At 50.3% G+C, this 24,003-nt stretch overlaps 8 protein-coding genes across 8 annotated transcripts; 4 read left to right on the top strand and 4 right to left on the bottom strand.

The window, feature by feature from the left end:
• Window positions 1–150: 150 nt before the first annotated feature.
• On the top strand, window positions 151–1,430 carry N7479_002064 (uncharacterized protein; the record flags this gene model as incomplete). Its single annotated transcript, XM_057249761.1, has 5 exons — window positions 151–178; window positions 231–536; window positions 586–695; window positions 794–887; window positions 949–1,430. The coding sequence occupies 5 exons, from the start codon at window positions 151–153 to the stop codon at window positions 1,428–1,430; spliced, it is 1,020 nt and encodes a 339-aa protein (XP_057114193.1).
• Window positions 1,431–3,571: 2,141 nt separating this feature from the next.
• On the top strand, window positions 3,572–4,231 carry N7479_002063 (Hemopexin/matrixin; the record flags this gene model as incomplete). Its single annotated transcript, XM_057249760.1, has 1 exon — window positions 3,572–4,231. One exon carries the CDS (start codon window positions 3,572–3,574, stop codon window positions 4,229–4,231), a length of 660 nt encoding a protein of 219 aa, XP_057114192.1.
• Window positions 4,232–7,216: 2,985 nt separating this feature from the next.
• On the top strand, window positions 7,217–9,185 carry N7479_002062 (TFIIH subunit TFB1 family protein; the record flags this gene model as incomplete). The annotated part of the gene is made up of 2 exons (XM_057249759.1): window positions 7,217–7,358; window positions 7,417–9,185. The coding sequence occupies 2 exons, from the start codon at window positions 7,217–7,219 to the stop codon at window positions 9,183–9,185; spliced, it is 1,911 nt and encodes a 636-aa protein (XP_057114191.1).
• A 330-nt stretch (window positions 9,186–9,515) lies between these two features.
• Window positions 9,516–10,602, top strand: dscB (the record flags this gene model as incomplete). Its single annotated transcript, XM_057249758.1, has 2 exons — window positions 9,516–9,782; window positions 9,934–10,602. 2 exons carry the CDS (start codon window positions 9,516–9,518, stop codon window positions 10,600–10,602), a joined length of 936 nt encoding a protein of 311 aa, XP_057114190.1.
• A 395-nt stretch (window positions 10,603–10,997) lies between these two features.
• Window positions 10,998–13,031, bottom strand: N7479_002060 (putative PHD finger domain protein (Ing1); the record flags this gene model as incomplete). Its single annotated transcript, XM_057249757.1, has 4 exons — window positions 10,998–11,056; window positions 11,112–11,860; window positions 11,913–12,565; window positions 12,636–13,031. The coding sequence occupies 4 exons, from the start codon at window positions 13,029–13,031 to the stop codon at window positions 10,998–11,000; spliced, it is 1,857 nt and encodes a 618-aa protein (XP_057114189.1).
• Window positions 13,032–13,719: 688 nt separating this feature from the next.
• kgd1 (alpha-ketoglutarate dehydrogenase KGD1) lies at window positions 13,720–17,061 on the bottom strand (the record flags this gene model as incomplete). The annotated part of the gene is made up of 3 exons (XM_057249756.1): window positions 13,720–14,632; window positions 14,688–16,732; window positions 16,849–17,061. The coding sequence occupies 3 exons, from the start codon at window positions 17,059–17,061 to the stop codon at window positions 13,720–13,722; spliced, it is 3,171 nt and encodes a 1,056-aa protein (XP_057114188.1).
• Window positions 17,062–17,789: 728 nt separating this feature from the next.
• On the bottom strand, window positions 17,790–20,831 carry N7479_002058 (uncharacterized protein; the record flags this gene model as incomplete). Its single annotated transcript, XM_057249755.1, has 1 exon — window positions 17,790–20,831. One exon carries the CDS (start codon window positions 20,829–20,831, stop codon window positions 17,790–17,792), a length of 3,042 nt encoding a protein of 1,013 aa, XP_057114187.1.
• Window positions 20,832–21,405: 574 nt separating this feature from the next.
• On the bottom strand, window positions 21,406–24,003 carry N7479_002057 (uncharacterized protein; the record flags this gene model as incomplete). Its single annotated transcript, XM_057249754.1, has 1 exon — window positions 21,406–24,003. The coding sequence occupies one exon, from the start codon at window positions 24,001–24,003 to the stop codon at window positions 21,406–21,408; it is 2,598 nt and encodes an 865-aa protein (XP_057114186.1).

The raw sequence follows: 24,003 nt of genomic DNA, 5'->3' as shown, positions 1-24,003 counted from the left end.
CCTAAATAGGAAACTACCTGGCGACAAACTCTCCTGCTCTTTCCCTCTCTCTTTATCATTTATTTCTCTTTCCCCCTCTCTCATCCTCAAAACTCCCTCTTAACCACCTCTTCCTTTCCAACCACCACTGAACAACACTCATCCTTCACCATGTCTCTCCCAATCGACTGCCAAGTCAGTAAGTCATCCCACCTCAAACCCACAAAAGAAAACAATCTAATCCAGTCAAGACGACCTCATCGAATCCCTCCAGAAACATAACCGCCAACCAAAAACCAAAGCGTCCCAAAGTCTTTGGCTCGACGCACTCCTCTCCGCTATCCACTTCCACATGATGAAGAGACACAAATCTCTAGACCGCTCTGCGTCGTACATGGGTTTCTGTGGTAGTTCTGCTAGGGCTCGCGCTCATGGACATCGGGATGGTTGTTTCTGGTATGGAATGCAGGGCGCGAGTATCGGTTTCTTGGCTGTTATGCGTCCGTCGGAGTTCTTGGGTTCTGATGCACTGGTCTCTGAGATGATTGCGTTTACGAGTGAGTTTTTTATCGTCCTTTGGCGCATGTCACAACTAACTCGACAAAGTCAGGCTTCAAATCGAGCAGAGACTTCGGAAGAAAGAGGTCCGCGTTGTTTATGCACTTGCAACGGACGGTGATCTCTTCAAGTGCACCCGCAAGACAAAGGATAGCCAGGTATGTATACCGAGACACCTAAGGAGGTTATATTACTTGGTGCTAGTGATATATATAGTCGTTTAAAACACAATGCCGGTATGAAAGTGACTTCCCAGATGTCATTTTCCTGCTCAAGTCGGTCTTTGATGATGCTTTGGTTCCACCGGGGAGCCCGCGCGGCGCCCCCTACTGAAGAGCAAGAGATCACCGGTAAGTCTACTCATTCCAAATTACAGATTGTGCACGAATTGTCGCTGCCAAACCCGAGCAGGGCCTCAGCCACAGGCAAAAGGAAACCACCCAAGTACTTATGAACTAGACACTGACAAAATTCATGAAGAGGAAGACTTTCGCAAAGAGCACGAACGTCTACGCGAACTGGCTAAACGCGTGAGCTTGAATGTGTACAAGAATGTGCTACAGCAACTGCCGGACCTGCTCAACCGCGAGGTGGAAGAAGACATTCGCAAGATAGTACAGGCGGTGATAACCGAAGTGACAGAGAGACAATCCAAAATGATGGCAGAAGCCAATTGGGAAAGGAACACTTCTGATTGTGAGAAGGGATTGTTGGGGAACGTGGACGTTGAGCTAGACAAAGTGCTGCAGATGATTGAGATCGAGGACTACAACGACAACAAAAAAGCACTCAAGAATGCAACTCGCAAGGCAGTTCTGGAGGAAATCAAACCAATCTTCGAGGAGGTATTCGAGGATTTACGTAAGAAGAAGTTGGAGAAGTTGTTCCAGTGAAGGAATTTGCCATTCATTGACATGCTGCCAATGGCACGTCTTACTGTGATCTTGCAACATCCCTCGAGAATGTCTTACATGGTGCTATGGGTCAATACAATACATCTGTACCACAGTGGATTAGTATGACTAAACTATTTTTTGTGAATTATCGACCAAGTATTCCATTTTCTGTAGGAGGGCTTGCCGTATTAGCTCTCTCCATCTCTTTTCACTTTTGTGTTGTAAGCCATTGCTATCTGTATCCACTACCATAGCTTATAGAAACCCTCGACGTAAGACAGGAAGCAGTACACCTCCATAATGGCCCGTCAAAAAGTAAAAACAAGACTTGATGAATATGGATGTGGCGATGAACAGAGATGCTCAACACCAAGAGAGCCATCTCTAAAAGAACCAAGGGCAAACATCCAAACAAGACTTATAGGACCAAATAAGACCTATAGGAATTGTAGGACTTCAGCAGTATGTGAAATCAAAAATCTCCTAGTCCTATTGGAAATAGGTACTGATGTCTAATATCAAGATTAGTTCTAATATCCACTGTCCTGCTTAGCTAGACAGACGAGCCCTACTTTATTTTTTCTTATAATATTGCCAGTACCTCACTTTCCCCCATGCAGCCATTTAGTCATATTTAGTTCTCATATAGGGCATGGCTGGTTCTTTGATTTCAACCTTCATGTTACACACAGATAGGTGGATAGGTGGTTCGAGCAGTAACTACTAGTGAGCCACAGAGTCCGAGAAATCCAACACTAGGAAGTGCATTCATAGGCCTTATCCCTTTTCTTCTATAATAAGGCACTGCATGATCTTGTTTGCGTGGGCTGGGGAGTTAGGCTTGATCCTTCTAAGCCGAGGCTTTACTGCAGATCTATATGTTTGGTCCTTGGTACGACGTGACGGGACATCTAGTTTTATTTTTAGTATTCTTACGAGAAGAATACTTCAGCATCTAAAAGACATATTGTCAAGCGGTTGATGTATATGTTTTATATAGGATAAAGTAGTAGAGATTCAATAAATTCAAAGGTTAAGATGCGAACCATGGTTGGCTACATATACGAAGCAGCCGATACTCCCCTTTTCACAGCGTGTTTTTAGGGATTTCTTCGAATTATCAAACCTATAAAAAGATTTTCCGTCCAACCCTTAGGTGCGGGAGTAACCTAATAGTCGTCCGGGAGGTTAGCTTTGCGATACCAATTCTCCATATGAAATCCACCATTCAAAGGAACCGAGGTATAACTTAACTATTAGCACCTATACATTCACTTAAAATAAGGGATTCGATAGAATTGCTAGTGCAGATACTAGTAGAATAATCTCATTTAGCTAAAACGACCATTCAAGATTTTCCTCACGAAATTTGAAGCCGCTCTTATCGAGGTTATAGATATTCTTCGCTCAGATTCATAAAAACAGTAGCGCCTAGGCGAGAATACTGGACAATGAGATAATTGGGAGTAACTGAAATCTTCTAAGCACCCTTTCCCATAGGCTTTTACTTGATACAGGTGTATTTTCCGGGGAGCTTTCAATGAACCGGTCAAGTCTGAGAGCACGCTCAGAATCAGGATGAAGAATTTCAATTGCGCAATTCTAGATCCTATCAAAAGTACGGGGTGCATTAGCAGTATCCAAGCTATAAATTCCACGAATCAATGCCTGCTCCTACTCTAGTCCTAATGCTTTATTATTCTCTGAATTAGACCAGTGCGGCCCAGCCCCGCTGGGGGATTGGGTCGTGTATCAGGCCGAGGATCAACAAATATTAATAACAATACACATCATAAAAAAATTGTTCGACCGGCGTAATGCAGATTATGTGTAAGATCAAAAGCCAATGCCTTTTGCTCCAGCCTAGCTGTAGGACAACATGCAGTGAATGGTCTTATTCGATCTCAGTCATACAAACGCGCCATTCTAAATGTTATCCTCGTACAGACAAGGAATGGGGTCATACATATGAGGAATAGCGTCTGGCAGGAAGCCCAAATTCCAATAGTAGATGGATATAAATACCGCCACATCCACATCTAGTCCGAAGGTTCATATTCTGCACAATTGATCGTCTGTCCCCATCACCAACAACAAACCCACCCGCACCCTTTGAGACCCCCATCACTGTATTCACAATGGTTGACGCCGCCTGTCGCATCGCCGGAAAAGAAGAGCTCTACGTCTTCTCCGGCCGGCACTACGGCCGCGTCAGATTCAGCAAAGGAGGCCCCGAGCACAGTCTCGCCGCCGGCCCAACCCTACTAAGCAAGGGCTGGAACACTCTTCCCAAGATGGGCTTCGGCACCGTGGACACCCTTGTACCTGTGCCTGGCCACGAAAACCAACTGTACGTTTTCTTCGGCGGCCGCTACGCCCGCATCAAACTTGAAAACTACGACGACAGCTTCGTCAACGACGGCGCGCGGCCCATTACCGCTGGATGGAAGTCTCTTGCGCAGGCGGGCTTCGACGCCGTCGATGCCGCAATGCTCACCCCCGGAACAAAGAATGAGATGTACTTCTTCCGCGGCTTGAACTATGTTCGCCTCGATAATGGTACGGACAAGCTTGTTAATAAGGTCGCGCCTATTGCGCAGGGCTGGCCGAGTCTTGTCCAGGCTGGCTTTGATTGTGTTGATGCCATTGTGCCGAGCCCTAGTGGTCAGGATCTGTACTATGTCTTCCGTGGTGATCAGTTTGCCGTTATTAAGGTTGATAGCTCCAGGGCTGATACGCTTGTTTCGCCGCCGAAGCCTATTAGCGCCGTGTGGAAGGCTTTGGAGGGATGGGTTTAGTCGGATTTGCCTGTTTAAGGGGGGTCTGCGGATTCGTCAAGTGCAGGGTTAAGAGCCGTATTGGTTGTTTCAGGTCACTTCTTGCATCTCTTCTTGGGCCTTGGTTTTCATTATTCATGTCAAAGTTGTGCAGACCGTTTGGGCTGATGCCATTGGTAGTTAACAGCATCCTTTTGGTAGGTGATGGCGTGCAGATGGCTCACTGGGTTTGAATCCGAGTATGTATTGAAAGCAAGTGTCTTGAATAAAAACCCGTGCGACTACATTGAGTATGAAAAAGTTGGATATAGTACTCTTATCTTCCCTTTAGAAATGATAAGCCAGCCGAGAAGTACTACATCACAACCCTAACTGACAGCAAATCGGCCGCCAAAACGACTATATTGGACGCCGGTTTAGCTCCCCTTTACGCAAAAAAGAATATAGTATCCTTCTCTTTAGGAATGATAAGCTGGTCGAGAGTACTAACTACACCACAACCCTAATTGACGGTAAACCAGCCGCTAAGAACGGCTATACTGTACGCTTTAGCTTCCCATTAGGCAAAAAAATAGTCGCGCCCGGGATCGAACCGGGAACCTTCTCGGTGTGAGCGAGACGCCATGACCATTAGGCCACGCGACTTGATTATTAATCTTCTGTTAGGGAAATGTCTATAGATAGATGAATGAATATCACTATCAGAATAAGCGGGTAAAGGAAACTCAATTCGAGCGAGGCCTTTGAGACTCTAAAAGTTAGAGAGATTGTATAAGGTAGACGACAGGTTGCACAAAGTAGACCTTTTACCACTAATAATATGATAACAGAAGGATCAAGAGTGCGTTCTCGTCTAGGAATGGAAAAATATTTACATAACATGTTGTAGCTAGTTAGTATTACTCCGTAGAAAGAAGCGTAACTATAGACCAAGAATGGTGTAGAATTAAATTGCTAAAAACCGTGCCAAGCGCCTACCTGGCACTAGACTAGATGGGTGCAAATACCAAATCTAGAAAGCAACTCATACAAAAGATAGATCCACGGATAATTTCTAGATTTGGGATCGGCTAGAGCGTACCAAAATCAGATAGGTGTATTTGGGCGCCTAGCACAGTTTTATCTATTACAAAACTATACTCCTTGGAAGAAGGAGGACCAAGTTCATACAGTACGCTGTGTACATCCTAGGCTGTAGCTATGTACATACCTATATTCCAAGGTTGTTACAAAAGACAAAAAAAGTAGTCGCGCCCGGGATCGAACCGGGAACCTTCTCGGTGTGAGCGAGACGCCATGACCATTAGGCCACGCGACTAAGGATACTGTTTGGGTCCTTTTTTCGCTCTATGACAGAGGCTACCTCAATCCTTTTTGTCATCCTCCTTTTGAGTAAACAGGCTACTTTCTCTAACTGAAATAGAGTGCTTCGTACTAAAAGCCCCAAATAGAGTTTCCCTCACTGCTTCTCCTCATCATATCGATGGATAGCTATTTCGGAGACAGAGGATTATTAATCAAGTCGCGTGGCCTAATGGTCATGGCGTCTCGCTCACACCGAGAAGGTTCCCGGTTCGATCCCGGGCGCGACTATCTTTTTGCTGCTTGTTGCTCAGGAGTGTACTTTACATACAGATTCCATTAATGAAATTCGCTACTAGAAAGACTAATCCATTACAGGATAAATAAAATTTTGCATCAGCCCACCTGTAAGCCCAACCGGCAGCCACCCGAATGGCGTTGACGGAATATATGAGTAGTTTAGGTAGTTAGTCTACTCCTGCTTAGCTCTATTTCTTCTGGTTTCCTCTTCCTCTTCTGCTAGAGTAGCTTTCGGGCCTCAATAGGGCATGTAAATCTGGCGGCAATACTAAGGCCATTCTCAAGATAGATATCTTGTCTTCGGTCTTCGGGGATTCGATGATCAACGGGGTGGACTGGACGAGCGATCACAGGCAAGAGAGTCCGCCGTGGGTGCAGAAAGCAGAGAGGAAGTAGAGAGGAGAGTAAGAAATGAAGACTGGCTAACGGGCGGATCGGGGGTTTAATATGACAGACACAGAAACATCGAAAGCTGGATGTTTTCCACTATACTAAATCTTGCGTAGTAGCAGTTTTGGATGCCCTACGGTACATATGCGTCCAATTTATAAAACTGGTTACAGCAAGGGAAGTAGTTTTGTTGCAACCTTATGTTCGGGCTGCTGAGCATCCTAGCATTTGACCAGCCCTGTATCTCAGACCTTAGGATAAGTTATTGTTATTCTCGGGGTCTACTAGTAAACAGAAACGCCAGTCTCACGTTGTATACTGTCGCCCATGTCATCTGTCGATAGTTAACAGTAGTTCATATTGAGACCGACTTGGGCAGTCATTCCAGATTTAGTGAATAGAGGTCGACCAAATGGACCGGAATTTGATAACAAACATTCTAGGATGATTCATATGAGCAACAGCAGATAAGATGGTATCGATCTGAACAATGGGGCTTCCATAGTGCAGCACCTGACTATTGCATCCATTAATATACAGTTCTGTCCAATCCGAGATACACATGTCTGTTAATGTCACCTTATTTACATTTTAACATCTTTTCTTCATGATATTATCTCATTTGAAGGTGATAGTACGATGTACTCAAAGAGGAACAATGGCCTCAACACAACGCAATGTTTTTTTAGTAGAACTCTTTTCCAACAAAGATACGACAGAACACCACACTAAATATAGATTTAATAAACCTTTCAGCTTTTTTACGTTGTTTAAACTTTACACATAAAACTACAGCTTCATTCACTTAGGGCTTGGCTCCCAGGTGACGCTTGGCAAACGTCATGTGATAACTCGCAGAAGAGCCGCATTTCTCGTTATTGGGTTCACCTCTACACGCCCTGTCTATCACGAAGGTCTCAGACCCTCCTCGCTAACTCCCGCCCTTGGGGAATTGCTCATCCCGATGGGTGGATTCGTTATCGCCTTTGAAGACAGTGGAAGCGACGCGCGACGATGTCACCTCCGAGCGGAGCGGCCTCCTACAAGAAGAAAGATGGGACCTTAGCTATATCTGCAGATGAGAAGTCAGTCTCATGGAATCCTTCAGTTGCAGGGGCCGGGAATACGATCACAATCCCCGTGATCAACATCACTAGTATGTAGTCCTCCATGGCCGTGCATTTCGTCTCTTTACTGACTCGCGCGACTGCTAGATCTACAACAGACCCCAGCCTCGAACCCGAAAGTGATGCTCAAAATCTTTGCCCAAACTCCCGATGCACCTCCCGATACTACGCCCGATCAATATGTCTTCCTCTTCACGGCTGGAGCAGACGCCCGCCCGCAGGCCGATGCCATCAAAGACACATTGAGTGCTCGGGTCAATGCAGTGAAGTCGGCAACACCATCCCATACACCAGGGCCTCGAGGTGCATCCGAGGGTCTTTCAGCAGCAATGGCGATTGCAAACGCTGTGACATCCGCTGGTACATCGAAAAATCCCTTGGACGAGGAGAATAAGCTTCGGTCCGACGTAGAGCTGCAGCAGTCGTTATTACGATCTGATTCAAATCTGCAGCGAATGTTTTTCGAGGGGTTGCATACAAAACCGGAAGCCTTGTCGTCTGCGTCGTTCGTATCACAGTTCTGGTCAACACGATTGCATTTACTGCGAGCGCATGCGATCGAACAGGGCCAAATCCGTGGCTCATATAATGTGCTATCTTCGCTCAAGCCTCGAGTCGAGGATAACGTGACACGATTGAATATCAGCAAAGAGCAAATCCAGCTCATCTTCACACAACACTCGCTGGTCAAACGCGTGTATGATGAGAATGTGCCGAAACTTAGCGAGCAACAATTCTGGTCCCGATTTTTCCAGAGTCGGCTTTTCAAGAAATTGCGTGGAGAGCGGATTACAGAGGCCGACGCCACTGATGTCGTGCTGGACAAATACCTCCAAACGAACGAGGCCGCTCAGCCGGACCGAAACACAAATATCCATCACTTCCTGGATCTGGCTGGCAATGAAGTAAACCACAGCCAGCGTCGCGGAAACCGACCCGATCTAGATATGAGACCATCTGGCGTCGAGAAAGTGCCCATTATCCGGACACTGAACAGCCTGAGTGAAAAGATTATGGCCAATGTGGCTCCGGCTGACGGTGACATGAGTGCCCCTATAGGCATCAATGAAGAGGCATGGAAAAAACTCCAGCTGCAGGATCTTTGCGGAGACGAGGCGCAAAGTCGCATTACTTTGAACATTCGTGACCAAAGTCGGTTCTTCACTCATGGCCAGGAGGAGGATAAGACCAAGAAATTTGAGAAACAAGATCCAGACCAGCTTCTTCAGATTCTCCGTGCGGAGATCAATCAAAGTCTCCCATCGCAGGGCAATACACAGCTGGGCAAATTAGTGGACCCCGGCGATGATGAAGACGAGGAGATGGAGGATGCACCTGCTAGCCGTCGACCTGTCGGATCATCTGCTGCTCTACACGATGCATTTTCTCAGATCCTGGAAGCATTGCGCGTGCGCCGTGCCCAGATGAATGAGCGAGCAACATCAGAAACATATGGGCTGTCGACGGCGCTCTTTGACCGTCTGGCGTTGACACACGCCACAACCACGGAGTTTTTGCACCAGTTCTGGCAGGCATTTCTCTCGGGCAACCCCGATCGCGCTGGAGAGGTCGCATCCTTAGCAGAGTCTCTTCAGCGGGCAACAGAACGTATTAAGGCTGTTGCTAACGATGCAGAGGCTGAGCGGAAAGTCGAAGTTGACCGACTAAAGAAGCATGCCCGCGACATGTATGAGAGCACCGGACGAAAATTACGAGTCAACTTAGAAGGCGTGGAGGGAGGTCAGAAGGTTGTGAACCAACTCCTTGGTCCTACACTCCATGCACTGGAGGTCGCATCAACTCGATACCAAAAAGAATTAGCCGAACAAAATAAAGAAGCGGCCATGGCTGGTTAAGAGCTAGGGACATAGAAGGAAATAACCCGGGCGTTTGATATTGGACATGGGATGTACAATATGTTATTTTACAGGAGCTTTGATTCATACAGAGCCTACAAATTTCGATACCTCATCAATCTACATATAAAATGACATAAAATGACGTATAAAGATGATTGTAGACACTAGACAGCCCTGGAAAGTCGGCATGCCGAACTTCCCCGGAATTCGGGAATTTAGTGCCATCTGTCCCCTCCAACTGCACTGAACTTTCTTCAACTCCCCTTCTCCCCCACCTTGGATGATTCCCAAGCCAGATACTAAATAAGAACCACAAGGGGCCTCAAGATGCTGACCTCCGGCCTAACAAATGCGCCCCTCACCAAGGCGCTCCTAATCTACACGATCGCCTCCTCGATCGCCCTCTCCCTCTTCGACATAAAACACCTCGTCGTGATCTATGTATCGCCTCATTTCTGGCCCTATGCCCAGTTCTGGCGTGCATTGTTGTGGCAGGTCGTCGGCTTCACCAATTCCACCGAGGCTCTCTTCGCTGCGATGCTAGTTTACCATCTGCGGGTTGTCGAACGCGCGTGGGGAAAGCGGAAGATGGCGGTTAGTCCCTCTTTATCTCTTTGTCCCTTTGTCTCATTGTCCTCGTTCCTGCAGACATGCATAATCAGATGCATTACAATGGAACGGAGAGGCCGAAGCGTGTCCTATATGACCTGGAAACCGATTGCTGACATCCTTCATACTGCTACAGACCTTCCTGCTCACCACACTTCCCTACACGACTCTCCTCCCGCCAATTCTCCTCGCCTTCGCAATCCGCCCTCTATCCCTAGGCAACCTCAATTACCTTCCATCCGGCCCAACGGCTACCATCTTCGCCCTACTGGCGCAGTATCACGCCACCATCCCATCCATCTACCGCTACCGCATCGGGTCCACATCCTCCCCCACCACCACCGACAATAATACCAGCAATGATTCCTCCGCCGATAATACAGCACAGGCTTCCCAACCCAAACCCCGAACACCAAGCCTGTCCCTCCTCCTATCCGACAAATCAACCACCTACGTCGTCGCTGCTCAGCTAGCCCTCTCGCAGTTCCCCGCAATGCTCCTCCCGTCAGCGCTGGGCTGGATCGTCGGTGTAGCCTGGCGCGCGGACCTGCTACCGGGCCTGTCGTCGGCCAGCACCGGATTCCGCGTTCCAGCTTGGGTGGTTGGCGAGAAAGAGCGGAGGGGTGGCTCTGGGTCTGGGTCTAGTGGCGCGGAGAGGGAGAGATATGAAGATCTACGACGGAGGTTGGAAGGTGAAGTTGCTGCTTCGGCTTCGGGGTTGGAGGGGTCTAGTGGGCAGGCCCAGAGGCGCGCCGGTGAGGGTGATGGCGGTGGGTTTGTTAATCGATTGGCGCGTGATTGGTAGAGATTACTCATTCTTTGATTGAGCTATGCAAGGCTGGTTGAACACATCTATCTGGTATAGATGTACTCCGTACTGTGGACAGTTGGGATAGATTCTTGGGTCATTTGACAGCAGGTGCTATTAGACATAGCCCGTCTTCAGGGCCCTATTTTCATACCTTCATCCTCGATTAATTCATGTGGTGGCCCCACGTTTGCAATTCTTCCCTCCAATGCGTACTTAAGTACGGAATACTACAATACTCTGTGAAGAGATGGGTGAGTACTAAACCGAAAAGCTAGACAATATCTGCAAATTCATAAATTCTAGCAAGGCTGTATCTCCGCTAGAGTATGTGCCGACTGGAAGCACTACATAACGCCATCATCAATGTCTATAACCTTGAACGGGACATATCATCGCCCATTGCGACTCCGTCTCATATTTTCCTTGCACTCATTACAATACCATTTAACTAATAGAGACTGTTAGCAACCTAGACGATTTAACAAGGCAAGGAATACTCTTACCATTCTTTCCAGGCGGTTTCGTCAAGCCCACACATGACAGATGGAACCATTCACGAGGACAGGCATCATTGTCGCAAGCAACCATCTCACCGAAACTGATTTCATTACAGTAACAGTAGCGCGGCTCGCCCTCTTCGTCTTCGTCGTCGCCCTCGTGAAGCGACTCGTCGTCAGATGGTATTACAGGCTGTGGGATGGGCTTCTTCTGAGTTCGTTTGGTAGAGGCTGGGTCTTGACTTCGTGTGGGCCGTGCGCGTTGTTGAGCGGGCTCTGTGAATGCGGGGAGGATAGGGGTCGATGTCTTGGAATTGCGTCCCTTGGTCGTCTCGACCTCGGCCGAACCAGCTTTTCCATCCAGATCCTCACGCTTGGATCCCGCTGGAACGGATGTTCTACCGTTGGCATCGCCTTCATAGTCACGATGTGTGTCTGCATGGACGAGTTCGTTTTTGACGGGTCCGTCCCGGGGTGTAGATCTGGAATCGGCAATTTTGGCTGCGTACGGGATATGGTTAATGAATGGTTCCGGGAGGAGTGGTTGAAGCGGCATACTGTTGTTAGGGCGGTTGGAGGCCGATGATGATGGCCGCGCGCGCGAATTGCTTGTGGTTCCAGAATTCTGCTGGGCTCGTGCAGACTGTGGCCTTGTTGTGTTGGGTCCTGGACTGGCTGCACCTCGCGGCCCATTAAATGTCCCAATCAAAGGCGACGGGGCCAGAACGGGCGATGCAGCATTGGAAGTGTTGGCCCTGAAATAAAGTTAGTTGGAAGCAGTAGTGAGCACAGCGGAGTGAGACATACTTCTTGCGTGCAGCAGCAGCTGGATTAGGAGCGCGAGACCGCTTCTTCTCTGCTGGGTCTTTATTCGCAGCTCTCTGGCTCACAGCGCCGCTGGCAGAGCGCTCCATCGGAATACTAGTGTCTACCGCTGGTGGTCGCTCCACCTTCCGACGCTTGGGTGCAGCGCTCGGGTCAGCTGCGTTATCTGCACCGCGAGATTTCCCGTTATTAGTCTTGCGCGCGCCTGAGCTGCGCGTATCCTCATAGTCCGCATCGGCCTGTGCCCGACGTTGCTTCCGTGCCAGAACAGCATCGCGCCGCGCCTCACTGCGACTAGCAGCTTCGGCCTCTTGAAGCACATGTGACAGATCCTGTCTTTGCGCCACGGCTTCCCGGCGCGGGCGCTCATTGGTAGCTGCCTTCGCGGTACTCTTGTTGGAGTACGCCCAGTGAGTCAGGCTGCCCAGACGAGCCTCTTCGCTGATCTCGCCTGCAATGTATGGAAACACCGTATCTAATCGGACAACTTGACGATCTAATTCCTCGTTCGCGTTCGAAATGACATGATTCTTCTCATCGGCGGTCATCATTAGGTCCGAAAGGCTTTGGCGTACACGATCGAAGAGAAGGCGGCGGCTTTTGCTCTCGGACGATTCCGGTGACTGAGATAGTTCCTAGCACAAGAGAGACGCCATCAGTAAACGCCTAGAGTAGACAATTAGACAAATCGTGGAGAACACTCACCTTGGGCAAAACATCCTCCCGAATCACACCTCCGACAATAGGCGCCGGGTGAGGAGGATGAGGAACGGGCTGCGACTGGGAGGAGAACTGGAGTAACTGCAGTAAATTTTCCTCGAGAGCCCACGCCTTCGCATCAACTTCCTTAAGCAGAGAGTTGTGGCGACGGAACTCGCGCGGAAGCGCTGTTATAGCATCAGTGAAATGCGTGAGCGCAGGATAGAACCCATGGGGAACAGGGGACGTGGAAGGAATTTCAGTTGTCGAGCCTTGGCCAAACGCGAAGGATGACCGTCCGATGGTTTTGGAGGTTCGAGAAGGGTTTGTACGTGTCTGACGGGCAGATTGTCGAATTCCTTGGCCCGTAGGATTATTGACTGACGATGAGACGGTAGACATGTTGAAGGGCAGAGTCGAGACTAGGAGCTGCGCCGTTGGAAGAGGGTTGAGGTGAGCCTAGCCCAATTTGAAGAGAAAAAAGTAGGGTTTGAAGAACCAATCGTGTTCGGCAATGATCAAGGACCATGTACAATAGTCAACACCTCGCGTAACAACAGGAGGGCATCGATGCAAGAGAAGCTGCTGCTGGGAAGTTTGAGTGCGGAGAAGAGCAATCGAATTAGGTGAGATTGCTGCCTGCGGCACCGATTAATATGAATCAGGCATCTATTGCTGAATCATCTGAGCACGCGGGTGACGTCACAGCAGGAAATACAATCAACTTAATAGTTGATATGAGCTATGGCTATGCGGATTTAAAACGTTATACATAGAAAAAAACAAGCATGAGGCTTCAAAATTCAAGGATTCTTTGTATTTTACATATAGTATGGATTCTAGGTATAGACGGGGGCCTTGCATTAGGACAACCAAATGACTGTCCTAGCATAGCCTATGACTATGAACCTAGGACACATCGATAGCACACAAAGGAAATCAGCACAATAAAAGAGGTAGTAAAACAAGGAATTACACGCTAGGTTCTAGGAAAACCAATGGATATATGACACTCAACTCAACGCAAGTGTCAGTGCAAGATCCCAAGTATCTCATCAACAGAGGTCGAATCAAATTAATAGGAAAGCATTTACTCGCCCTTCAGGTGATCCTGGTGGACAGAGAAAGCATCCTCCAGGAGCTCCTGCTCCTCCTTGAGGTGAACGGCCTTGAGACCAGTAGCGACGGAAGCACTGCCAGCGCGACCAGCGTACAAGACATGGCGGCGGTTGTGGTGCTCGGTAGCGTTCAGCAGGCTTTCGATACGAGGCTGGGCGTAGGACCAGGCACCGGCATTGAGAGGCTCCTCCTGGCACCAAACGATGTTCTTAGCGTTGGGGTAGCTGTCCAGGTTCTCCTTCAGCTGAGCCCAAGGGAAGGGGTGCAGCTGCTCAACACGGGTGATGGCAGTGTTGCGGATACCGTTGGCCTCACGGTGCTTGATCAAGGCAGCGTAGACCTGTCCGGAGCACAGGATGACACGCTCGATCTGCTCGGGAGCGTCGATGGCGGTACCGTGACCCTCATCAGGGATGATCCACTGGAAGTGAGAGTCACCATCCAGGGCTTCGATGTCAGAGCGAGCAATGGGGTGGCGCAGCAGAGACTTGGAGAAGAAGATAACCAGAGGCTTGCGGAACTGGCGGTGGATCTGGCGACGCAGGATGTGGAACAGGTTGGCAGGGGTAGTCATGCAGGCAATCTGCATGTTGCAGTCCTGGTGCTGACGGTCCAGCTTGTCGGCGGAGGGGAACACACGGGGCTCCTCGTTGCAAAGCTGGAGCCAACGCTCCATACGTCCAGAAGAGTGCTCAGGACCTTGGCCGTCATAACCGTGAGGAAGAGACACAACCAGACCGGAACGCTGCAGCCACTTGGATTCACCGGAGGCGATAAACTGATCAATGATACACTGCGCATTGTTGGCGAAGTCACCGAACTGAGCCTCCCACATCACAAGGGCGTTGGGGGAAGTCAGAGAGTAACCGTACTCGAAGCCGAGACTAGAATAATTGTTAGAGTCGTTGTAACGCTGGGAGTTTCAATTCAAAAACTTACCAACCGAACTCACTCAGGGAGGAGTTAGAGATGACGAAGCTGCCCTGCTTCTCGCTGATGTGCTTCAGGGGAGTGTAAGTGCGCTCAGTCTGCTGGTCGTGCAGAACGGCGTGGCGCTGAGAGAAGGTACCACGCTCAACATCCTGACCAGAAACGCGGACGTGGTAACCCTCGTCAACGAGGGAACCGAAAGCGAGAGCCTCAGCAGTGGCCCAATCGATGTTCTTGCCTTCATCGACGGTCTTCTTGCGTCCGCTCAGGATACGCTTGAGGTTGCGGTGGAGCTCGAAGCCCTCGGGAACACCGGTACCGGCGATCTTGTCAGCGATGTTCTTCAGGGACTTTTCACCAACGGCGGTAGGCAGGTGAGGTAGGACCTCAGTGGCAAGCTCCTTGGGAGACTTGAAGTTGTTCCAGGCGGAAGTCAGCCACTCCTTGCCGGTGGGCTGGTAGTCCTTGCTGCGGTCGAAGCTATCGCCAAGCATTCCCCAGACCCACTTCTTGTGCTCATCGATGTCCTCCTTAGTGAAGGTACCCTCGGCAATCAGCTTCTCGACGTACTTGTCAAGCTGAGCCTTCTGCTCGGCAATGCGCTTGTACATCAGGGGCTGGGTGAACGAAGGCTGATCAGTCTCGTTGTGACCCTGCTTACGGTAGCAGACCATGTCAATGACAACGTCACGCTTGAACTCAGCACGCCAGTCAGCAGCAACCTGGCAGACGTAGTTGACAGCCTCGACATCGTCAGCGTTCACGTGGAAAACGGGAGCGTCAATAGACTTGGCAATGTCGGAACAGTAGGGGGTAGACCGGGAGTAACGAGGATCAGTGGTGAAACCAATCTGGTTGTTCACGACAAGGTGGATGGTACCACCGGTCGAGTAGGCAGGAAGAGAGTGGAATCCCATAGTCTCATAGACAACACCCTGTCCAGCGAAGGCAGCGTCACCGTGCAGCAGAACACCCATGGCGGTGTCATAGTTGGTCTCGTCGTTGTTGTAGTGCTGGATGGCACGAGTCTTTCCAAGGACAACGGGGTCCTCAGCCTCGAGGTGAGAGGGGTTGGCAACCAGAGACAGCTGCACGCGCTTACCGGAGGGAGTAGGACGCTCGAAGTTCATACCCAAGTGGTACTTGACATCGCCGGAGCCCTCATCGGAAGGCTCAGTAGAACCGGCAAACTCGCTGAAAATGGACTCATTGGGCTTGCGGACAACGTTGGACAGAACGTTAAGACGACCACGGTGAGGCATACCAATGACAATGTCCTTGATACCGTAGTCAACGCTACGATCAATCAGGGCCTTCATACCGGGGACCAGGGTCTCGCAACCCTCCAGACCGAAACGCTTGTCGTTGGGGAACTTAGTAGCGAGGAAAGATTCGAAGCTGGAAGACCAGATCAGACGGTCAAGGATGCGGCGCTTGTCGTCAACCGAGTAGTTGTAAGGTTGAGGGATCTCGAATCGGTCACGGATCCATTCGCAGGGCTTGCGGTCAGGAATGTGAATATACTCGACACCGTAAGAGCCACAGTAGATCTTTTCGCAGGTGGCGATGATTTCGCGCAGAGTCATCTTCTTGCGGTCCTCGGTGATAAAACGGGGCAAGATACCGGGTCCAAGGGCAAACTCCTGGTTTAAATCACTCTCGGTGAAACCGTAGTGGTCCAACTCGAGCTCCTTGGGCTTGTCGTAACCGAAGGCCTCAGCCTCTCCACGAATGCCGAGAGGGTCGATCTTGGCCTTGTGGTGGCCACGGGCCTGGTAGGCACGGCAGAGCAACTGAACCTTCAAGTGGTTCGTCACGTCAGCACCACCGGCAAGTCCCTGACCGGGCATATCTTGAGGAACACCACCAGTAGGGGTGGGAACGAGGGTAGGGGGAGGAGTGAAGGCCTGGGAGATAGGCATTTTGCCCTCCTCCATGTTCTTGAAGTAAGTTTGCCACGAGATGTGAACACTCGAGGGGTCGTTCTTCCATGCCATGTACATCTCATCGATGTAATTGGCAGTGCTACCAGTGAGGAAAGAATCGTTAGGGTCCTGTCCACGGAAGGGCGAAATCGTGCCGACGCGTTAGTCGAATGTCCGCATGTTTAATTCAATCATCGGGAACCCGGATCGGATCGCTACCGATCATGAAGATTGTTGTTGCTTACCACTCCTTGGCTTGAGGCGGCCGCGTAGGACCGGGCACCGTTGAAAGCACGGTCGACAACAGCAAGAGGCCGACGAGCGGTCATGCTGAAGCCGGAACTTTTCGAAGCGTTGCGAGCACTCGTGGCTATGTGGAATGAGCGCCGGCATGATGAAGAGGTCGCACCACGCAGCATGCCGCTGTTGGTGGCCTTCAAGGCAGTGTTTCTAAACATTGCGGTTTTTTTTTTTTTGGATCAAGGTCCAATAAAGTTTTCGATTTAGAGGAAAGGGGGAAACGGAAGACGATAGTTCAGGATTCTGGCCAAATCAGACGTCAAATAGTCAGATTTGCTGGATGGTATAGTGTTAGCCTGATATTGCCAAGTTATTCTGCAGGGCGCGAGCAAACCGGAATACGGAGGAAAGGAAGAGGCGTAAGTACACGTACAAAGTTAATCACAGAACAGGTGTCGACTAGTATTGCCGTAGCACCTGTATAGAATCGGGACTCATCAGAGAGCTCAAACGCTCTAGATAAGAAAACAAATTGTGGGGGGAGAGGAAAGATGAAGCAAAAGAAGAGCGCAAAAGGAAGAGCTGCCGAGAATGACGGATCTCACGGGAGTGAGGCTGGTGCGCTGACTCAGCCCGAACTACAGCCGACGGCCAGGGACAGAGCATTAGAAGAACCCCAATGAGCCACTTTCTCTCCACAGCCGGCTATGCCTTCGGGCTCTCTGCGGGAGTTTTCGGCCCAATGGTACCAAAAGGGTTTAATATTAATCAGGTTTTTTTTTGGAGATCCATCAATGACGATCTGTATTAATATTAACATCTCAACTATAGAACAGTCGATAATTCATGAAATCGTGACTGCAAAATCGCCGCACAAAGGGCATGTACAATATGCAGAGGAAAAAAAAAAGATCATTACATCCAGACAGAAAAATCAGGCACCACATTACAAGGCATCAAGTCGCGGAGGTCCGCTGGTGGGAACTTCTTCATAATCTAGCCGTCCCGACAATGCGGAAGCGGCACGGGCGTCGTCATAGAAATAACCGACACTATTCGGGGCCCCCTCATCAGGGCCGAAAGGTCTCAACTCAGATACTGTTGGGCTTGCCTCGGCACCATTTAAGCTTGCACGGTGAGAGGGCGAGATCGTATGTGGTGGTGGACTACCTGCACTGCTGCGCAAACTACCGTTGCTCCCACCCCAGGCTCCCCGGCGTAGCTTCATGAGCGCGCTCAGCGACATGTCATCGTCGAGATTGCCCATGTCAACCAGCTGCGCCAGCCCAGGGCTCGCTATAGCTGAATTTGGATGAGTACCGCCGTGGGCCTTGACCGAGATCATAGAATTGCGTGTACTCCATTCACTTCGTTCAGTGATCGGGGTCAAGCTGGGCTCCTGGAATTTGCCGCGGCTGCTGTGATTACGCGTGATGCCTCCGACCCGTCGCGGACCAAAGTATCCACCGTTGGTTAGTTCAGATGTGCCGTTGCCATCTGCTTGTGCGTAGAAGCCAAACTCTTGGCCGTAGAAGCCATCCTCATCGTTCTCGAGAGCTTCGGCGTTAGCAGCAGCAACGATTGCGTCGTCCAAGTACGAATCATCGTTATCATCATAGAATTGATTATCGTAGAAGTGATCATCGAAGACATCTTCGAAGGCCATGGCATCCGCAGCTTGGCTGATCCGGCTGTCGTCAGAAATCAGACCCGGTTGCGAGTCTATTGTCTGTGATGTTTGAGCTGCGCTGTCTTGACCCTGTGATCTTTCGCTCACGCTAAACTTGCGCTCGAAGCGCCCACTATACGCTGCTTCGTTGGCTGCGAAAGCTAAAGCATTGTGCAAAATATCTAGGTTTTGCTCTGTGAGCACACCACCGTGGGCACGGGCAGGGCCCATATTTGGTATTGGTTCGCCGAGGGGACCACGCTTGACCGATCCTGTGACCCGATAGTCACTGGCCACACTTGGCATGTGCTGCAGTCCTTGGACGCCTCTTTCTACCACGGGGCTTTCTTTCTCTGCTGAAGCGTCATTCCCGCCAGGGGCTGCACTGTCCATTGGCAAAGGTGCCACAGGGGCATTGACCAGTTTTCTTTCGTATAAATGACTGTTTACATCATCAAATATAGATTCATCAAATCCACCATCTTGGTTCTCGGCATCAAGTTCTCCGAAATCGCCGTCATCAAAATAAAGATCATCATCATCATCATCATCATCAAGAATTGAAGCCGCTTGTTTAGCAATCGGAGCCTGGGGAATGGTTGATATCGCATCAGTTCTGGCAAGTAGAGACGGTTGTTCCTGTGGTAGTTGACGGTTGGGGCCATCGTTTAACTGTGTGGCCTCAGAGAGATGAGAGGTAAAGTAAGAAGCGGTTGTGGGATCTGGCTGTGCAGCAGTAATCGGGCTATCAGCGACAGGTGACAATCCCGGGACAGCCCAGGACTTTGTCTCGTTGATATTTCGCGAAATAGAGAAATCATCGAAATCATCATCTTCGGCATCTGCATTGACGCCGGGAATCCTTTCTTCCAGACCATCCAGATCATCCATCATGTCATCATCAAAGTCCTCGTCGAAGTCATCAAAATATCCATCCTCCATTCTGCGAGAGGCTTCCTTGGCCTTATGCTTCTCTTCCAGCATTTTCTCTTGCGAGGATGAATCTACTCCGCTCATATCGAAGCTGAATTGAGAGGCATTGCTCTTGAGATGTTTCGGTATGGCTGAGGGATTGAAGGGGGCATTAGGAATAGTATCTTGGTCTTGGGGGTGCTGAGGATGAGCATGGGAGGTTGCTTTGGGTGGGCTTGAGAGAAGTTCCGCCACCCCAGGTTCAAGCTGCTCCGAAATGTCTATAGTTCTTTCTGGTAGATGAGAAGGCAAGTTCCGCGCAAAGACAGGTAACGAGCTGTCATTTCCAGGCTGTGACTGGCCTGTTAAAAGTGAAGACTGAAGATAACCCTTGTGCTCCACCTGTAAAACATTCTGGTCCTCAAAATGTTCCTTGAAAACAGGCGAATGATCACTGTACCGTTTTGCCTGGTCATTCCAACGGGCGCCACGAGGTTGCGTGGGTATGTGTGGTGGTGAAGTGTCTTGTCCATTCACAATTATATCATGCTGGGTAGCCGAAAGATTACGGCGAGGCCGGGGCGCCGAGAAGTCATGAACAATCTTTCCACGAATTCTGGGGTCGTAGTCATCTGGTATAGCAGGAACATTCCGGTTATTGAGTTTGAGGTCTTCTGCCCGTGAGCTAACGATCTGCGAGGAGCGCCTGCGCGCAAGTAGGGACATCGGATTCAAGAGATGGAGCATTGCCTTGCCTGACTTGTGATGTGTCTGTTCTACGGACACATCACGATCTCCAGTGCGCCGGACATTTGTGCTACCATCCATCTTGAAATCCTTTGGTGGCATTGTTTGTTTATCCGCCGGCGAATCTTCTGATGAGGATCTAAACCGGAAATGACCCGACCCCGTTACGGCAGTTGGCGATCGTTTCTGCTTGGCAAATGAACGTCGAAAGGGCGAGCTTGGTTTGAAATTCGACTCTACGTCTCCTTGGTCAGAACGCAGAACCGTCACAGACAGTTGAGAATTATTCGACTGGGATGTAAATTGTTCTTCCCCGCAGTCACCGGGGCTGGAATGAGGACGACTTTCTTTTTCAAATGCCTGCGATGGAACACCAAGATTGAGCGAGGAGGATAGCGGTGCGACCGATGAGCTGATGTTAAGCTTGGAAGTATCGATGTCCGGCGGCGACTCGTTCGAGGAGGGGCCATCGGGTGAGGGGCGACCGTCAAAGGTAGTTGTGAGTGTCGGTGTATCTGGAATGTCTGGGAGCTGGGGAGGGCTGGTAGTCGGACTCCCATTTGCTACTTTGACAGCTGACAGCGCAGGGATTGAAGCAGGCGAGGCAGACGAACGCCGATGGTCTCGGCGCCAGTACGAGAAGACAGTAGACGACGGCATTGCAGTTATTTGAGGCCCTCACAGCGCCAGTTTCAGTCGTGAGGATTAACAAGGGGCGTAATGGTCCATTGCAGTCATCAACTGCATGTATTGGGGGTGAACAAAGATGCTGTCATATACAGACAACTAAACCGTGGGGAGGATGCAGAGCCCACCCGTGGACTTTCTTAAGCCCAAACGCGTGACGAAAAAAGAGCGGGTAATCCGCAGATCCGCAGTAAATCCGCAGTAAACATGCAGTAAACATATCCAATTTTTTTGTCTATTTATATAGAAGACAAGATGAAAAAGTACTTTGTAACGCGCGGCTAAACGTTAGGTTACACTCATGCCTGCTGTAGTGTCTGGGCCTATCTACAATATCGCGCCACATTCTTGCCCCTACTTGCTTCCTGTCTTAACTCTTCTCTCAAGGTTTTGGGTCAAAATCTCCGGAAATATATGCACTAAGTCTTCTATAAATCGTACAAGTTATGCTGCGTGGATATCCTTCGAGAAAAATAGATCAAAGAATGACACGCTCAAACCATATGCTATGCTAACAAAAAGATAAAGCAAAAATTAATTAACGCTTTCAACGGATGCTTTGTCTCCAGCGATCGATCACTTGAGGGTCAACTTGGACTGGGCTAGGGTGTTGTGTCATGCTTGGAGCATATCCCATGCCATTCATGCCCATCATCGCAGGGTTCATAGGATACCCATATTGTTGTGTCATTGGGTAACCCGCAGGTGCCGGATATCCCATTTGGGGTGGAAACTGTTGCATGGACATGCGGTTCCCATACTGGGACATGGTCACAGGCCGCTGATTGAAAATATCATACGACGATTGGCGAGCAAGCTGGGAAGGACGACCCTGTGTAAGCGCGGCCATGCTCCGGCGCATTCGCGGGTTTTTTGGGGGCCCGAGTTGGGCAGCAGACTCTTTCTGAAGACGGCTGCGGCGTTGTGCGAGTGTCTCTTCCTCGCTAGGACCGGGGACTTCTTGGGCTTCTTTGGGCGCACCTCCAGCCCGGCTATCAATTTCAGCCATCAAGTCGCTAGCGAATTTACTCTCCGAGCGGTTGTGTCCCTTCAATCGTTGGAGTCGTTCGGCGAGAGTCTCTATCTCTGTCTCATCATCACTCTCGGCGGCCGGCTCAGGAACATGTGCCGGGGGTTCTGCATACATTGTAGCAGGACGTTGCTCCGGCTGCGGGATTGGTTCACCCCGCAGCCTAGCACGGCGTGAGCTCAGAGGCTCATTTTCTTCTTGCTGCCGCAGCGCCATCAACCCCAAGGGTCGATCATCATCTTCGTTATTGTTTTGGTCGGGGTATAGCATAGCCAGGGGGACATCATCGTCTTCATCCCGCCCTTCCCAAGCCAAAGCGACACGGCGCTGCCGCCGTTTGTCGCTTTGCTTTTGGGCCCTTGCGTCCATTTCTAACAAAGTGGTCTGCATGCCACGATAAGGCATGGGCACCGCCGTCCGGCGTCGGTGCTTCAACTCATGCTTCCGCAACTCCAATTCAGCAATCAGGGTGTTCGGTGGACCGACATAATCCAATTCCTCATCTTCCGACTCCTCTTCGTCTTCAGATTGATCATCGCTTTCACTCTCAGTGCCTTCCGACCCACGCTCGTGGCCTTCCTCATCATGGCTTCTATCTGAATCATTCCCAGCTTCCGATCCATGTCGCGGATTGACAGGGTTTCCATGCTCGTCTACATAATTAGTGTTATAGGGCTCGCCCATCGTGGCTCGTGAAAGACGACTTGTCTTTTGCCCTGCCGGATCTTTTGTCAGGGTCTTGCGTTTTGATTTGTTATAGATGAACGCGCCGACATGACCAGCATAAGGGTGATCAGTGAAAGCTGAAACGGGGGCATTCGCAGATGCGTCCAAAATGCTATCCAGCGTAGCAACCGCAGACTCCTGCTTAACCTCGACCTGGAGTGATGTACTCGGCTGATCAAAAAATACGCTCGCACGGAGATGTGGTGGCACTGTCGATTTGCGTTTATCGCTATCTCGTGGGTCTCTTCGTTCGGCGTCAGGCAGCACAGCAGTCGACTTTCTATTATCGGCAGCGATGGCACCTGCAAGGTATGTACGACGCTTATCCCGGTCGATGTTTTCCTTGCGCGACAACTTCGGTGGCAAGTTCAGCATACGTGGTACAGGTGCGGGATAAAACACCATATTCTCTCCTGCTCGCGGGTGTTTGTAATGTTCCGGCTTGCGGGCGAGTGGCGGCTGCTCCAAAGAAACCTGGCGACCCTGTTCCGATGGTGTGAAATGGACGCCATCAAAGTCGGTGAATAGTGTCCGCGCCTGCTGGTATGTATCGTTCGATGCGACCGAAGCCCGGCGCTCCACCTCCGCCTCTGCGGGAACTCCTTGTGGGACATATTGATCGTAATAGTAATCGCTCTGAGTATTGAACAGAAGTTGGGACGGTGGTAGATTAGGGAGCTCGGGAAATTCATCCACTTCATCCTCATGTCCATGGCCCGCAGGCTCCGAGAGCTGAGCCAGACGCGCCCCCGAGACGGAGCGCTGACGCGCCGGGGATACATTCGATCCATGGGCGGAGGAAATTGTCCCTGCTGGAGAGAATGCACCATTCCGGTGAATGGAATTGGACGTGGAACTAACTGAGCGTCGCTTTTGTTCTTGGTCGATACGACGGATCTCGCTCTCGATGTCCGTGGAGCACGAGCTCAGCTGCTCCGCGCTTTGTTCCAACCGCGTTACATTTCCTTTATAGGCTCCTTGTATCGACTGTAAATCCGGGGTAGGGTGGCTGAGAGGTACGGAAACCTCGCTACATGCGCTGTGGAGGGGGCGCTCGGGAGAAGAAGGTCGCGCCGCATTCGTATTGAGTGGTGGAATGCGGAGGCTGTTGGATCGCTCTTCGGCGGGAGGATCGGCATCATAGTCATCATCCTCCACCACATCGTAGCTAGTAGAAGTCATGGAGCGGATTATCGAACCTAACTGACCGAATCCGGAGTTGTCTTCGGTTTTGGCAATTTCCAGGTGGCTCCCTCCCCCGATGTGATCAGTATCAAGCGGCAACTGCTGGAATGCATGTTCATGAGCAGGCGAGGGCATGGGTGATACGGAAGCAGAAGAAACAGAAGCCACCTCGTGGTCGACTTGAGCGACGGCGTTGTACGCCAT

Source organism: Penicillium vulpinum (assembly GCF_028829585.1).
Source record: "Penicillium vulpinum strain IBT 29486 chromosome Unknown utg000001l_segment0_segment0, whole genome shotgun sequence".
NCBI classification, from domain to species: domain Eukaryota; kingdom Fungi; phylum Ascomycota; class Eurotiomycetes; order Eurotiales; family Aspergillaceae; genus Penicillium; species Penicillium vulpinum.
The sequence above is the reverse complement of the archived record's forward strand: the minus strand, read 5'-3'. Positions and strand labels throughout refer to the sequence as shown.